General features: G+C 28.9%; 1 protein-coding gene across 1 annotated transcript; it reads left to right on the top strand.

The window, feature by feature from the left end:
- The first annotated feature begins 3,249 nt into the window (after positions 1-3,249).
- On the top strand, positions 3,250-10,428 carry LOC124832838 (putative choline kinase 2). The gene is made up of 9 exons (XM_047307156.2): positions 3,250-3,484; positions 4,481-5,408; positions 5,661-5,782; positions 5,957-6,152; positions 7,130-7,247; positions 7,342-7,389; positions 7,687-7,787; positions 8,513-8,645; positions 10,191-10,428. Exons 2-9 carry the CDS (start codon positions 4,560-4,562, stop codon positions 10,292-10,294), a joined length of 1,671 nt encoding a protein of 556 aa, XP_047163112.1. The 5' UTR covers positions 3,250-3,484; positions 4,481-4,559; the 3' UTR covers positions 10,295-10,428.
- Positions 10,429-16,538: the final 6,110 nt, after the last annotated feature.

Raw genomic sequence — 16,538 nt, forward strand, 5'->3', positions numbered from 1 at the left:
GTTGAGCGTCAATTTAGTGTCACAGCTACCGCTGAGCACCCTTTTGGGGCGCTGAGCGCCAACGACGTGGGCTTGGACCTGTTTTCTGTTATTTTTATGTTCTATTTAAGGACTTGGACGTTCTAGGGTTCACATCTTTGGACAGAAAGAGGCAAAAATACACTCCTTTCACCCCTTGGAGGCGGATTTTAGATGCGGAAGCTCCGATCTTCAACTTTTAGGGTTTTATCTTTCATTATTTTTATTATTTTCATCTAGTTTCACCATGTCTATGGTGAACTAAACCTCTATTGTTGTTGGGGAAACGATGTAATCCTTTGAAACTCTCATGTATCGAATTGATTCTTATTATAAAATGCTTTACTTCATTAATTGTTAGGGTTTTTCCTCTACACTCTATGCATGCCTTGTTTAACTCATTCAATTGCATGATTATTGATTTTGTCACTATGGACACATATGAGAAAATCTAGAACTGGGGAAATTCTCTCAAAAGTAATATTACCTAGACAGAGGGATAGGAGGGTTGGTTGCCTTTAAGCTTCTGTGCGAATGTAATGCATGATTAATTGTTAGGGATACAAGACATTGTAATTTAGTAATTAGGAGTAGGCTTTCTTCACCGAGACATCGAGTTTAAGGTAATTTAGAAAGTGACATTAACATTAATGAAGAAGATGAATGCATAAATACATGAGAGTGGATAGGATAAATCGAAAACCCCAACAACATAATCATTCCATATTTTATATCAATCACCTTTGCATCTTTCAATCCAATTGATCAAAACTTGCATTCATATTTAATTTCCACAATATAAACACAATGATTTTGTTTACAAGTCCTAATTAATCAAGAAACCATATGAATGTTTAGGCCGTGAGTCTCTAGGGAAACGATACTTGGTCTTACCAATTATTATTACTTGATACGATTCGGTACACTTGTCGAAGTGTTAACAATCTCCTTCTCATAGAAGGTTTACATTCAGATATTGTGTCTCCATTAGTGGTAACTTGATCTCTTGGAAAAGCAATAAACAAAGTGTTGTGGTAAGATCTAATGCAGAAGCATAATACGGAGTTTTGGTTTCAATCACTTGTGAGTTTTTTTTTTTTTTTTGCTTAAGCAATGCTTAGAGAGTTACAATTTGGAGATGTCACTCAAATGACACTTATATGTGACAATTAGGCTACTTTTCATATTAGTTTCAATGTTATCTTTCATGAGAGGATCAAACAAATTGAGATTGACTCTTATTTCATTAGAGAGAAGATTGTATCTGGAGACATCAAGACTGAGTTTATTAATTCAAGTGCTAAAAATTGATTATATTTGTAACAAGTTTGGTACATTTGATTTGTATACACCAACTTGAGAGAGAGTGTTAGATATATTATATTATTAGATATCTTAGATAAATATCTTATCTTTTATCTTTAGTTAATTTGTTATTATTCATTATTTGTATTTTGGACTTAGCTAGTATTTTTTCTATTATAAATACAATACTCTATGTGTATATTTAACACAAGGAAAATTAATCTCATACGTATATAGTTTTCACAATACTGAACGCATATGAATATTGTTTTTCTGTCTTCGCGGGCAACGCTAGGCTCGAGGTCCCTAATGTTGAATGTCGTTATAGGGATTTTGGGAAGTATATATAGCTTTTGTTTCACTACTGTTGAGCGGTGGTGTGTCATTAGGCATTAGAATTCTAGTGGTTAATGGGTATCGGGTGATAATTTGATGAAATATTTACTTTCTAGAAGTAACTTATTATTTATTATATAGTTCCTCTTTTCATATTACAACTTGTAGTGATGATTGTATTGAATTATTTTTGTAAATATAAAATTTTTGTGAACTTGTTTGGTTTGATAATGTGAAGTTTGAGTTCTAGTAGTTATTTTTAAGAGAAAATATTGTTGTTTATTGTGTTGAAGGGGACTTTGGGAGTATGAGTAGAATGAGACTCTACATGACAGATAGTATAATATGAAAAATTATTATACTTAGAGAGCTATTAGACATTGGTATTGAGTAATGAAATATTAATGGAAGACTTTGGTAGCAAGACAAGTGTAAAGTTTTAAGATTCCATTCAATACACTAATATTTTAGAAGGAAAATTTTAGTTTAGATATGTCATCTTCATCGTTAGATTTTTTTTTTACATCAAATATTTATTTGTACAATCTTTATAAAAGATATAATATATTTAAATTGATTTATTTTTATGAAAATTAGCTCATTTTTGCATTTGGTGTGTCTTTTATTTTGTTTTTTTTGTTTTTTTTTAATTATAGTATATTATATATATGGGAGTACAAATAGGATTTAAGGAAAACAATAACACGGAATTGAATAGAAAAAAATGAAGAAATTAATTCAAAAACATTGGATTGTAGTTTTTTTTTTAATTGTGTTAATTCCATAACTTATATTTTGAAATACTTGTGTGTTTGATAATGTTTATATTTTGAAATACTTGTGTATTTGATAGCGTATTTTAAAATATGTTGTGAATACAAAAATATGTATTAAATAAAGAAATAAAGAAAATAATTATTTTTGTAATATTAAAATTTGTATCAAATTTATTTTGTATAATTATATATTCATGAAGATCAAGAATGAATATTTAAAAAATTATAAAAGACTTAATACAATAAATATAAATATTTGTTTAATAAAAAGCTAAAGTATAAATAGAATTTTTATTCTAAAAAATTAATTTTACATCAACTCAATTTTGTTATTAAAAATTGTAATGTGAATCACGTATAATCATTAATCATGCATGACCATATGATAATTAAGTACTATTATATTATGTTTGTTATAGAATTTTTTAGTATTAAAGAAAATATAATTGAAACTTTTAATGATAATTAGATTTCAAGAACCTCCAAGAACTAATACTAATTTTTATTCACTTGCTCTAACTCAAATTGATCAAAGAGTACGATACATTACTTTTTGAATGGTTTAAATTAAGAAAAATGACATTTTAACTATATGAAATTGCCAACAATTTTAATTTTTATTATTTAAAAAATAAAAATATTCTTCACCTAACATGACTAATAGAATAACAGTCCATTTATAACTATTGTTTGGAAGAAGAATTAGAATCCTTTAATTATAGAAATCAGCGATCTAATTTTAACCCTAATAAAAAAATTATCGAAATTGAAATTAATGTGTAGCATGCAGAAGCAGCCTCCACCACCTTTTGTTTCATTGGCGGTGGAAAAGAAATTAGAAACCCTTCACCCTCTCGTATATATATATATACTGAAGCCCATTTCCCTCGAAATTCTTAATCGTTACTCTCTCTTTCTCTCGCTATATTCCGTTCTCTTCATCGAACAACTTCTTCGCCGGCGGCGATATCTCCGGCCGCCGCCTCGTGGTTCTCCTCCAAATATTCCGTTCATTGCTTCTCATTTTTCTTATGCGTTTGTTCGTTCAGGTTCGTGTTTGTCATGATCTTCAATTTTATTTTAATTCTCTCCTTTTATTCAATGTGTCCGGCTCCAATTATCCGTTCAGGTTCGTGTTTTGTGATCTTCATTTCTTTTGATTCGTTCTTTATATTCAATGCCGTGCCTAATTTATTCGTTCAGGTTTGCGTTTTAATGATATTCAATTATTCCAATTGAAATAATCTTCAGTGCTGCGTGTTTGGATAAATTTTCTCTATTTTTGTGGCGTTTGAGATCTGTCTGGTGTTTGCTTTTGATTACCTTTCTATCTTTTCGGATGTGTTTTCACGTTTGCAATCAGTGCGTCGTAAACAGAGAGCCTAGTCTGTGGAATTAGGGGAATGTGAAGTGTTTTGTTTGAATGTGTATTTCTGTGTTTATCGCGTTCTTCGTTGAGATTTCAGAAGGATGATGCAATGCTTGAAACTTTGTTTGAACGCTAAGATATAGGATAGAAATTAATCGACACCCTTCTCGAATATTCGATAGCGTTTTTGTTTACCAGCTTGATGTATGATTTTCTGGAGATTTTTGGTTGTTGAATGTGTGCCTTTTATCTACTCAATTTTCTAATTTAAAATTTTCGAAGTTTTACATTGATTGTTCCCTAATCTTTATTTTTTTATATAAGATTGGCATCATGTCATTGGAGTGGCTATTATACAATTTAGGCCTTTGTTTTATATCTTTGCTAAACGGAAAATAAATGAGATACTGGCTCACTTTTTACCAATTTCAATGCTAAATAAAGATCTTGGGATTAATTTTCTGATTTACATCAGTCTCGGATTATTTCATTATTTTGTTTTGAATGAAACACTTATCTGATTATCTATATATGATTATTTCTCTAGTCCTCCATTTCTTTTTTGTCTTATCTTTATCAAACTATCTATTTCCCTTGGAAGGAACTTGGAAGGAGAGAGAATTTCTTGGATATCATTTTGATGATTTAAACGTTTGTTTTTTCAACTACTTTTCAGGTCTTGAATTCATAAATAAAGGAAACTTAATATTTGAAGTTAGTCTTTGCTGTACTCGAAGTTTTGGAAGCTTTTCACAATGAGTGCAGCTGAAGATCTTGTGAACAAAACAGAAGGTGGTGGAAAAGAAAGCCAGGACAAACACATCACAGGTCCTACAGAAGATCCTGTGAAAAACAATGATGATTCTTCTGTAAATCCTGTAAATCACCAGACAGCAGGTGGTGATGAAAATCTTACAAGCGATCAGTTAAAGGGTCCAGTAAATATTGTGAACTACCAAGCAGGTGGGGCAGAAAGACCTGTAAGTGGCCAAACAGATGTTGAACGAAATCTTACTAGTGAACAAGTGGGTATTGCAGGAAATATGGTAAACAATCTAGCAGGTGTTGCAGAAACTCCCGCAAAGGAACACATTGCAGGTGGTGCAGAAAATTCTGTACACAATGAAGCAGGGGCATCAATAAGTGGTATGGAGGACGAAGCTGGTGGTGTAGAAAGTCCTATAAACAGCATTGTAGTTGCTGCAGAAATTTCTGTAAGCAACCAAGCAAATGCTACAGCAAACATAAAAGAAAATGCAGTTGAAACCCCTGTAGCCTGCAAATCAGATCGCCTTCCGGAAGAAGCACAGGAGATACTGAAATCATTGGCTAGTCACTGGGAGGATGTACTTGATGCAAATGCATTGCAGGTCTTCCCTCTCAAAGGAGCAATGACGAACGAGGTATTTCAGATAAAGTGGCCAACTTCGACAGGAGAAACTTCACGAAAGGTTATTGTTAGAATTTATGGCGAGGGTGTGGACGTGTTCTTTGATAGGAGTCAGGAGATTCAAACATTTGAATTTATGTCAAAGAACGGGCAAGGTCCTCGTCTACTAGGACGGTTTGCAAATGGTCGTGTTGAAGAGTTTATCCACGCACGGGTAATTTGATATATTTTATAATTTAAGTCCTAATAAATGTGCCTAGTAATAAGTTATTATCTGGTCCATGAATGTAAACTGTAGATTGAACGCATTGTGCACAACTTCTCTAAAGTACACCCGCTTTTCATAGTTTATCCTGCTATATAAATGATATGTAAAAGTTAAGCACTGTTCCTTTCTTTTTTAATTGACCTCTGCACGCTAGTTAAGAACTTGACATGCTCATATATTTGAGGGTGAATTTATCAGACATTATCAGCAGCTGATCTACGTGATCCTTCCATTTCTGCTCTTATAGCGGCCAAATTGAAGGATTTTCATGATTTAGATATGCCTGGTGAAAAGGAAGTCCACCTTTGGGATAAATTGCGGTATGTGCTATTTGAACACCTGATCCAGCATCTCCATTGAAAGTGTACATAAAGAAAGTTTATACATGTTGAAAAGGCAATAAGGGACCAGCTCTTTTATAAATTTTATTTAAATAATATTATTTGATACTTCCATATTTTAGTTACTACTTGATGATTTCTCCATTGTTTCAGAAATTGGCTTAGTGAAGCCAAACGTTTATCATCCCCTAAAGAAGTTGAAGCATTTTATTTGGACACAATAGACAAAGAAATCGCCATGTTGGAAAAGGAACTATCAGGCTCACACCAAATGATAGGATTTTGTCACAATGATTTACAATATGGTAACATAATGCTTGATGAAGAGACCAATTCTGTGACCATCATAGTGAGTTTCTCTTTGTGCTAGTTTATGGGGGAAATGCTGTAAATATTTAATGTTTCAAGGGTGCTTCTATGAGGAAATAAGTAGTTCTTCTATCATAATAGAATTTCTGGAAGTTTCAAAATTTTTTTCGTATATGTTCATAAAATCATTTTCTCAGTAGTAGCAATTTTTTGCATCATAAAATGTCTTGTGGACCCAGTTTATTGATATGTACCAAAAGTTATGGATGAATTGTACCTGTCAAAAAGACTAGTTGCACAAGGTTACGGGCAATGGTCCAAAAGATTAAGCATGTTTTATTACTATAAGTCCTGCAACTCCCCGCCAAAAAAGTGTGTTTGGTTCTTGGCTTAAAAAATTATTCCTACGAATGTGAATTCAGAATGTAATATTCCCATATTTGATATTTGTTGTGAGTTTTAAAAAAAAATTATTAGTCTCAATATTTTTCATGTCCAAGAATGTAGTAATACCTTGTTCATTCTTTCCCATAGTAAGGGTTGGCAACTGGGAACTTTATATTCTCTTAGGAAAATGGGGAAGTCATGTTCTAACTCAATTGTAACTTCTGTTTCCACTTTTACTTTTTATATCATCATTATGAATTGTAGAAATATATGTATTTATCCTTGATCAAAAGTGGAAGAAAAGGATCATTATAAGGAATACCGTAATGATGATGGTATTTTATATGTGGGTGCAAAACTTTGGGCGATCGTAGTTATAGCTTGATGAATGTTACTGTTTCTTTATTACTCGTGCTCTCTTTTATATTTCTTTGGAGAAAGGGAATCTATTTAACTGATGTCATGTAGGATATGAGATTGTGAAATCTGAATGATGAAATATATCTTGTACTTTTCCTTTTTTTTGTTTATTTATTTAAATATATAAACTGGTTTATTCTTAGTATTATTTTTAAGGGATCAAGACACCACAGTCAGCAAATACGATTTAACGACACTTTTTTGTAATAGGACTATGAATACGCTAACTATAATCCAGTAGCATTTGATATAGCCAACCACTTCTGTGAGATGGCTGCTAACTATCACACAGAAGAGCCTCATATCCTTGACTACAATAAATATCCAGGTATTGGGCCATCTGGATGTTATTTTACTTGCTTTCATTCATTTGATCTTTTTCTGTGAAAAAATTACTTCTATTTCTATGGTTCTCTTGACAGATTTTGAGGAGCGTAAAAGATTTGTGCTGGCATACTTGAGTGCCTCTGGTAATGAATCACTTCAAATCACTCTATGGTGTTAGAAGATTGTAGCATTGTAGTTCTTTTGTCATTGAAATTGATTGATTTATATTCTACATCAAAACATGAAATGAAAAATTGGTGTTTGCTCTCAGATTGCGGATATTGATGATCTATTTCATGATTGGATTAACCAAGTTGTATCATTCAAATTAAACAAATTGTAGAGATCAATCATAAATATGTCCTTGTATGTGATCACCTGTATAACCATGCATCTCCTTAAGGACTGTAATTATCGTGTCGTGTGGATCTTGAGTGCAGGTCAACAGGGCAGTGACAATGAAGTGGAGCAACTACTTCAAGAAATTGAAAAGTATACACTTGCAAATCATCTATTCTGGGGCGTTTGGGGAATAATCTCGGTATATTCAATTTCTCAGTTTATTTTTGGTTTAAATTATGCTCCTTAGCAGTATCGGATGCGTGTAGCTGAGTCCTTAGAGAGGGAAAAGTTATTCCATAAAACCGTTTCCATAAATGTGCCCTATTTCAATAAATATAAACATTATGGGTGGGCTGCTGAAAAAAGTGGCGGAATTTTTCCGATGTGTAAATTGTTTTTGTTGGTAGTGTTTATCATTATTACAGCTGATGAAACTATTGGCAACTGAATTTGCTACTGATGCGGAATATGTTCCGTCGAAAGTTTTTATGTTAGGTGTCTCTTTTAGATGTGGATTTAAACAAGGCTTTTCATTTTATTTTATTTTTTGGGAAAAAATTAAAATTTGGAGCTCTTAAAATTTAAAATAAACTTTATCTCTGAGTCTATCTGAAATGCATTTTATTTTGTGGCAATCACTCGTGTATATAGAAATGACTAACCCAAAAGATCATAGTGACAAGAAAGAAATATTGCACCGCATAAACGGGCTGCAGTATACTGTGTTTGGGTCTTTATTAACTTCAAAATTCTCCCATCTGAGGTGCACGTATTATGCACTTAGTTGCCACAAGCAAATGTGAATTTCTATACATTTAACTATTACATATCCAATGTATACTAAATATTAGCCACCGAGTAGTAAAGAGGGTGGTGATTTTGTTCTCATTCTTCATTGTCTCATCTTCTGATTAATTTGTTCAGGCACAAGTAAACACAATCGACTTTGACTACAAGGAGTATGCTAAACAGAGATTTCAAGAGTACTGGGCAAGAAAACCTTATCTTTTAATAAACTCCGAATCACCTTCTCCGTATAATGCGCCCGAAGGTACAGGTATTTGATTCGAATTGTTTTATGTTACTGCTTTGGGAATAGAATCAATAGGTTGCTGTATCCTAATGACGGTAGTCAATTTATTTGTGCGATTCGTAAATGTAAACAGGTAACGTTCCAATTATGGTAGTTCTGTTGTTTGATTCTTAAATGTAAGCAAATAACAGTACAGTGATGGTAGTCGATCTTGTTATGTGATTCTTAAATGCAAGTTACTTGGAATGGAAAGTGTTAGCTGATGATGATTAGTATTGTTTTAGCATTACAAGCCATGGAAAATATGAACACAATGTATTAGCAGTAGACTCAAAAATAATTTGGTTACCGTTATCTATTTCTTTTTATGTCTCTATTAGTTATTATTCATAAATGAATTTAGGTAAATAGTTTTATAGATAAGTTTGGGTATGCATGGACGAGTTTCTACTATAGGAGAGAAAAATAGGAAAAGAGTTGAAATTGATTTTTCTAGTACATGATTTTTTTTTAATTTTTTTTTAAATTCGTGTATAAGTCAAAAGCTCGATTTTTTTTTTCTTTCCTATGACAAAGTAAGTGCCAAAACTCGTCCTAATAGATTCTATGCGACTATTAAGAAAAGGAACCAATAGTTGTGATAGGTTTCAAGTTTGTGTTGGAAAAAGACTATATTGATAGTTGATAGCATTTTTCATAGTGCTTGGTATGATTCACAGCAGTATACAATGTAATGCATTTCATATGCGCTGTATTATATATTTCGATTTTGACGGAGGAAGTTGACCAATTTTTATTATGTGTTTGTACTATCATAATTAAGTAATAAGATAAAATAGATTTTGATGTCTTGGAAATTTTCAAAGATTAATTTAGTTCTTTCAAAACAGTTTGTCCATATTGCGTATTCTAATTTTTGTTCTGAAAGGACTCTAGAGATTGGTTAAACAGTGAAATAAAGTTATTTATATACTTTTTGAAAAAACATATAATGATTAAATTAGACAAGAAAAATAATCTATTACTTTCTCAAGACGAAAATGTACTTTGTTATGTAACTTGTCTAATTTTACTATTTCTCATCCAAGAGCATTAAATAAATTTTTGTATCAGTGATGCTTTATTTAATTTTGTTTCAGTAATGTATTACTCTCTTACAAGACCATTAGTTATTTGAGTATGTATATTGATTTATAATTTATTTTTTGTTTGTTCTTGACGTTGTGTTTTAGTGTGTGTGTGTGTGTGTATATATATATATATATATATATATATATATATATATATTTTAATTTTCCTTATAAAATCAATTTTGAATTAGTCTATATTCAAAATATTTTAGAATAAAAGCAAAGGATCAACATAACATAGGGGTTAGAATGAAAAGCTTGATTGGTTAAGACAAAAACAAATTAAAAATGCAAAAAACATTTTACGAAAATTATGTGAGTAAAAGTTTTAGGAGTAAAAATAAATAATGAGCATTTTAAGGATTAAAAATGTTTTGTGTTATTTTTAAGCGAGGTTTATTATTTTTTTGTAATGATTGATTGGTAAATAATGTGGCAGGAGAACTAGCATCAGCAGCTCCCAGCCACAAATCAAGGAACTCTGGTATCTTCAGGAAGATGAAGAGAGTTTTGGGTCTGGGTTTGTTCAGGTCCAAGAGCTAGAACATAATTTTTCCACTTTCTCTTTCATTCAATATTTCCATTACACATAAATTATTACATTTCCATATTATATTTCATTCATTCCATATTATATTTCCACTTGTAAGTATTTATTAAATAAAAATTTAGTTTAAATGCAATAAATTAATAACTTTTATTTACTTATATCGAATTTAAGTTACTTGATCACAGTATAGTTTTAGATCTTTATAATTTACTTTTATTTATTTAGTTTCATTACATTATTAATGAAGACATTATTGCTAAGAGGAGAGCAGGGAAAGCTTTTCTTGCTAATCAGGTGCGAATCCCGGGATTAAATTTCTGTATCCGGAATTGAATATATAATTGATAGGTCAAAATATATTTAATAAATTATGAATACCGACCAAGTTGAAAATTAAAGTTAACTATTATCGTTTTATGCCAACCAGTGCATTTTTAGATCATTACTATGTTACTCATCACATGTCTTTATCTCACATACTCTTTTGCTCTTTTATTTGTGATCTTCCTATTCATCTCTGTCATTCCTTTTTATAGTACAAAATTGTTGTTAACTACTAATCTATATTTGACGGCTAACATAAATGAAGTCTTATGATGTTGCAAAATGTTACCCTTTTTTTCTTTTTTTCTCTTCTAATATTCATCTTTTTGCATTAAACCTCTTATTTCCATTGTATCTTAATTTTGTCTCTTCTAATATATTTATCTTTTGCTTTCATTTCTTTATTTTACATTTTTACAAAAGTTTAATAGATATTTGACAATCAATAATATAATAAATTTAACAAATAATAGATTTTAGATGACTCTCGTATTATATATCTAGTAAATATATTCCAATACTTTTAAAAATAATAAATACATAGGAAAAACTACACAAATGTAATCACCATTTGAAAACTTCTTCTGTTTGCAACATTAGATCGCATTTTACTTTGTTTGAATATGGTGAGAAAAAATATTGATGATTTTATAAGTTTGAATCTTAAAAGAAATATGCATACTAATTTGAATTGAACAATTTCATTAAAAATAATTTTATAAGTTTAGGAAACCTTAGTTCACTTTTGATAAAATTAAAATTTTTAATTGAAATGACATGTATTGAACTCTGAAGAGTAAAAGGTTTTCTTAAAAATAGAATAAAAGTTTAACTAATTTAATTGGGTCTTGAAATATTATCAAAATTTACTATTTTAGACATTCATTCGTATGCATGTAACAATAAATGTTTGCTTATATTTTGAATATTACATTATTTATCTGAATAAAATACTGCAATGAATTATCAATTTGTTCATACCAGTAAGAAATCTTATAAAAGTAATCTATTTTATAAAAGTTTTCAATCCATGACGAATCATAAAATTATTAGCGTGAGTATCCATTTGATTTGCCCCATATATACAAAACCCATCAAATAAATTATTTTAGTTATTATAGAAAACAATAAATATGGTTACATTACGATAAAAAAAAGATTATGAGAATTTAAAATTAATAGTCACATATTATATATATAATGTAATCATTAGATTTTCGAATGAGAGAGACACGGAGAAAAATCAAGAATTTTTACTATTTCTTATATTCATGAACTCAATTCAATTTAGGGATATTTTTTATTCATAGTTTTGTTCATAAGAAGAGTTTTATAAAACTCTTTGGACTTTCAAATTTGGAATACCTTACTTTCACATAATTATAAGAGTTAAAAAGCAATCAATATTTTACGATCAAGTATATAGTACTTTTATTCTTATATATTATATTAACAATCGAAAAATAGTTCAAAGAAAAATCCTATTTGACAATCTATGAATTTCACTGGATCCAAAAATAATATATTGGAAGAATCATTTGAGTCTTCTAACACAATAGTTAGATTGTTCCGTTTGTGTATCTTTCAAAAGGAAAAAAGATTTTTGAGAGTTATTTCCTAAATCAGAAGAGACTACTCAAGTTTTCTCAATAACTAAAAACTAAAAAGTATATAATGCTCGAATTTAACTTTTGTAGTTAACATATTTAAAATATTTTTAATTCAATTTCTATATGTTTATTTGGATGATTAAGTAAAATATATATATATATATATATATATATATATATATATATATATATATATATATATATATATATATATATATATATATGTGTGTGTGTGTGTGAGATTCATCAATTTTACTAGTTGATAATTTTTTGTAGTTTTATGTTATTTAACTGAATTTATAAGTTCAAATAGGCTTTGTATTTATTTATATTAATTTAATTCACAAATTCGTCTTCAAAATAATGCTATATTTTGGTATGATTTTTTTATGTTGTGATATTGAATATGAATATAAAGGTTTGATAATGAGTGACATAATAAGTTTAATATATTCTACTAACATTAGTGCATGGAAGGATTTTGACAGTTATTTTTTATATTGTATTTCGGTTTTTGAACTAAAGCCGCGAGGTAAAAAAGTGAATCTTTTGGCTTCAGTTTTATAAACTTTGTTGTTAGGATTTCTTTTTGAAAGACAACAAAGCCTATTTAACTATATACTTCAATTTTGGAAAATAAACAAGCCTACTGTGGTATTTAAAAGAAAATATTTTTATGTGGTAACTTTCGCTCTATACTAGACAACTTCAAAAAATTAAACCAAAATTTAATACCACTAGATGAACCAGAAACAAACAACATAGGTAAAAATTGAGAACCAGTACAATTTTTTTTATTCAGTAACTTTCACACTATATTAAGCAACCTGAAAAATTCAACCAAAATTAATATTGTCATATAAACCATAAACAAACAACATAGGTAAAAATTGAGAACTAATACTGAAACGTAGATTTTAATGCAATTTATGATACATATACAAAAAAAAATTCAAAAATATAATCATATCATTTTTAGGGTTTTATGCGAACCTGAAAACATAATCTTGAACAAGAACTGAGTTCAACAATAATGGTTCCATTCACTATGGAAAAAGACCCAAACATGAGAGCTCTTTAAATGGTGAACCCATAAGAACAAACAAATAAAAACAATAAACATAAACATCAAGCATCAAATATTTATTTAAATATGATGATGAGAACCTATGAAGAAACTTACGAATGAAAAAAAAAACAAACAAGAGAGAGAAACCAAGAAAAACAACAAGAAAAAAAGTACAAAGAGAAATCGAGAAAAAAAAAACAAATTTAAAAATATATAATAACAAGAGGATTATACTTCTATCATTTTAACATATCCTTACATAATTTATTTAACCACTCTTTTGAGCTTATTAAAACTTATACAACTCATGTGTTCTCTAAGTGTTATGCAAATATCTTGTAATTATAAAAATAATTTACAAATTTTATATTAAAAATTTCATATTAATTAAAGATCGTGTCAATTTAAAATATATATATATATATATATATATATATATATATATATAAATACTATTTTACAATTCAGTTTTATGAAATTAAATTAAAATTAAAAATATATTCTTTAATAATTTTCGAAAACTTTATAACGAAGTTGAAGCCATTAGAACCAGGAATTTTAATATTTATTAATAAAACAATATCTTCCCTACTTATGGTAGGAAAAACTAAGTTGTCTAGCCTTTCCCTTTTATATTATTCTTTTATATTTTATGCCTTTCCCTTTTTTATGCTTTTGCGGCCATTTTAGGACCACGGTAGATGCTACCTACACTTTTTTTTTTCTTTATAAATTTATAATTATCATTTATTCAGCTTAATACCGATATAATAACTTTTTTTAAACTATTAGCCAACAAGAAAACGACAAAAAAAGTTGTAGTTGTCATGTTTCATGCATTATTCCTGACTATTACATTTATGGGAATCTACTAGTTGACATAAGGTCCGATATTAACACTACGTACATAGAATAATCTTTGGAACATATAGCTTTTAGATTACATATACATATAATCAACAAAACATGTCATATTTCATTGCATCTAATCGTAAAACCATTTTTCTAACAAGTTGGTTTATAGTTCGGTTTCTTGTGCAGGATTTCGAGTTCAAATTTTCTAGATTTGAATAAAATAACGTAATTAACGTTTCTATCAGAAGGGGTGCATGGTTGGAAAAGTATAGAAGAAGAAAAAAAAGTCTTCTCTTTTGAACTAAGATATTTCTTGATATTGAGTTTTGATTGTTATGTTGAAGTAGTCAAATTAAATTAACAACAACTTTAATAATTTTGTTAATTAAATTTCAACTTTTGAGTAAATGTGTGAACTTTTAATTAAGTTTTTAATCAATTTTTATGAACTATAGAATATTTAATAAATTTACAACAAATTGGGTTAATGGTGTTTATTTATTTTGTTAACTAAGTAACATGACTGTTAATATAATTGTTATATTATAATGTCAGCTTATTAATTTATCATATTATTTTATAATTTTATAATTTTATATAATGAAAACGAAAAATATAAATTTATTAAGTATTCAATAAAACATAAAAATTTAATTGAAAGTTTTTAAATTTATGAGACTTAAGTTCTTTTTTTCCCTTTGTTAAAAACGATTTTTAATTTCATTTTATTATTTTGAATATTTTTGTTGTTTTTCTTAAAGGAATGAATTTTACTAAGTAACATAAACATAACGAAATTAAGAAAGAATCAAAGTAGTAAGTCTTGGAAGTGTCAACTAAAAATAAAATCAATTTAGAGTATATAAGTGTTGTATAAAAGTTGACATAATCACGCCTGAGACGTGTAGATTCACTGTTGTAAAACGTTCCAAAACCTAACTTTTGCAATATTACAACAATAAGTGGATATAAATTTCACCTTGTAAACCGATTTTGTGAAACTAAATTAGGTTTAAAATCCACTTCATGTATCAAAATTAACAAATTTGGAAAAAATCTTTTTGTAGGTGAGAATAATTATCCGTAAAAGCTATCGAATTAAACTCAGTATCCATAACAAAGCACTTCAAGTTGGAATAAGAAAGGATATTTCATTATGTAAATGTTGATGAGCTAAACTATCTGATAAAGAAGAGCAATGAAGAAAAGTTTATGAATCAAAGTTCTCAATTGGTAAGAAAGGACCACTGTGAAAAGAATCTTGCACATAAACATTGTACTATGAGATATACCGAAGGAGAAATAAAGATTGCAGTGTAGATTTTGGTGATGATGAGGCACATCATCCACCATCTATTATTCATCACAAAGATTCCTTGAATCCAGAATAATCTTCAGCCAATGATCACTGCTATCCCCATTACCCTTCATTCTGTGGCCAAGATCCACTGATCATGACTGATGCAACATTCAACACACTCTACACACATTATCTGCATTCACTTTCCAACTTCCATGCTGCATTCTTCAACACTTCCTCCTGTCTTCCATTATAATTCAACAACAACATTTTTGGTGCCTAAGTCTCTGTTCTCTTGACACAAACAACTTCCTTCTGCCTCTACTGTTAGAGGAGTTTTTCGACTTATTGGAAGGAGATTTACCAAAGAAATTCAACGTCAACGACACTTGATTCCAACTGCACAAGAAATTAACATTATTTATATCCAAAACCTTAAGATAATAGTTTAATGAATTTTCAACTTTATATATGTTAGAAATCCAATTATATGTCCAAGTTTCACATTAAATAGAAATGAAAAAGTAAAATACTACATAAAAGTAAAACACTCATTAATCTCCTCTGTTGTTGTTCATTTTTTCATTTTTACACAATTTTTTCATTTTTACGGATTTGGACTAAGACTTGAATTCTCAATAGAGATATTTCTAATATGTTTTTTTTCAATTTTTATATGCATTCCACCAATATGACCAATATTTCTATAAGTGTATTTGGAATGGGGGTTTTCATAAACTAAAATTGTAATATATTTGAGTAAATTATATGAAAGAGTTTCTATAAACTGTTTTCTTTTCTTCTATTTTGAAAGAGGTTTATCCAAGTACACTTGTGATACTAAGGAACTTGAATTTTATAATACATATCTATTTGATCCTTTTCAAATTCTCTGCTGGAATTTGTTTTCTATCTCTCTACAAAATATACTGATTGCTTTTGATTTTGATATTTTAAAATATATTATAAATAATTATAATATATCAACATTAGTGTATTTTTAGTTTTAAGAAGTGCACAATAAAAAAAATTCAATAGAAAATCTGGACTATATAAAAACCATGATGAACCCTTTGAGG

This window comes from Vigna umbellata, chromosome 3, assembly GCF_029865625.1.
Source record: "Vigna umbellata cultivar VRB3 chromosome 3, Vumbellata_1.0, whole genome shotgun sequence".
NCBI lineage: Eukaryota > Viridiplantae > Streptophyta > Magnoliopsida > Fabales > Fabaceae > Vigna > Vigna umbellata.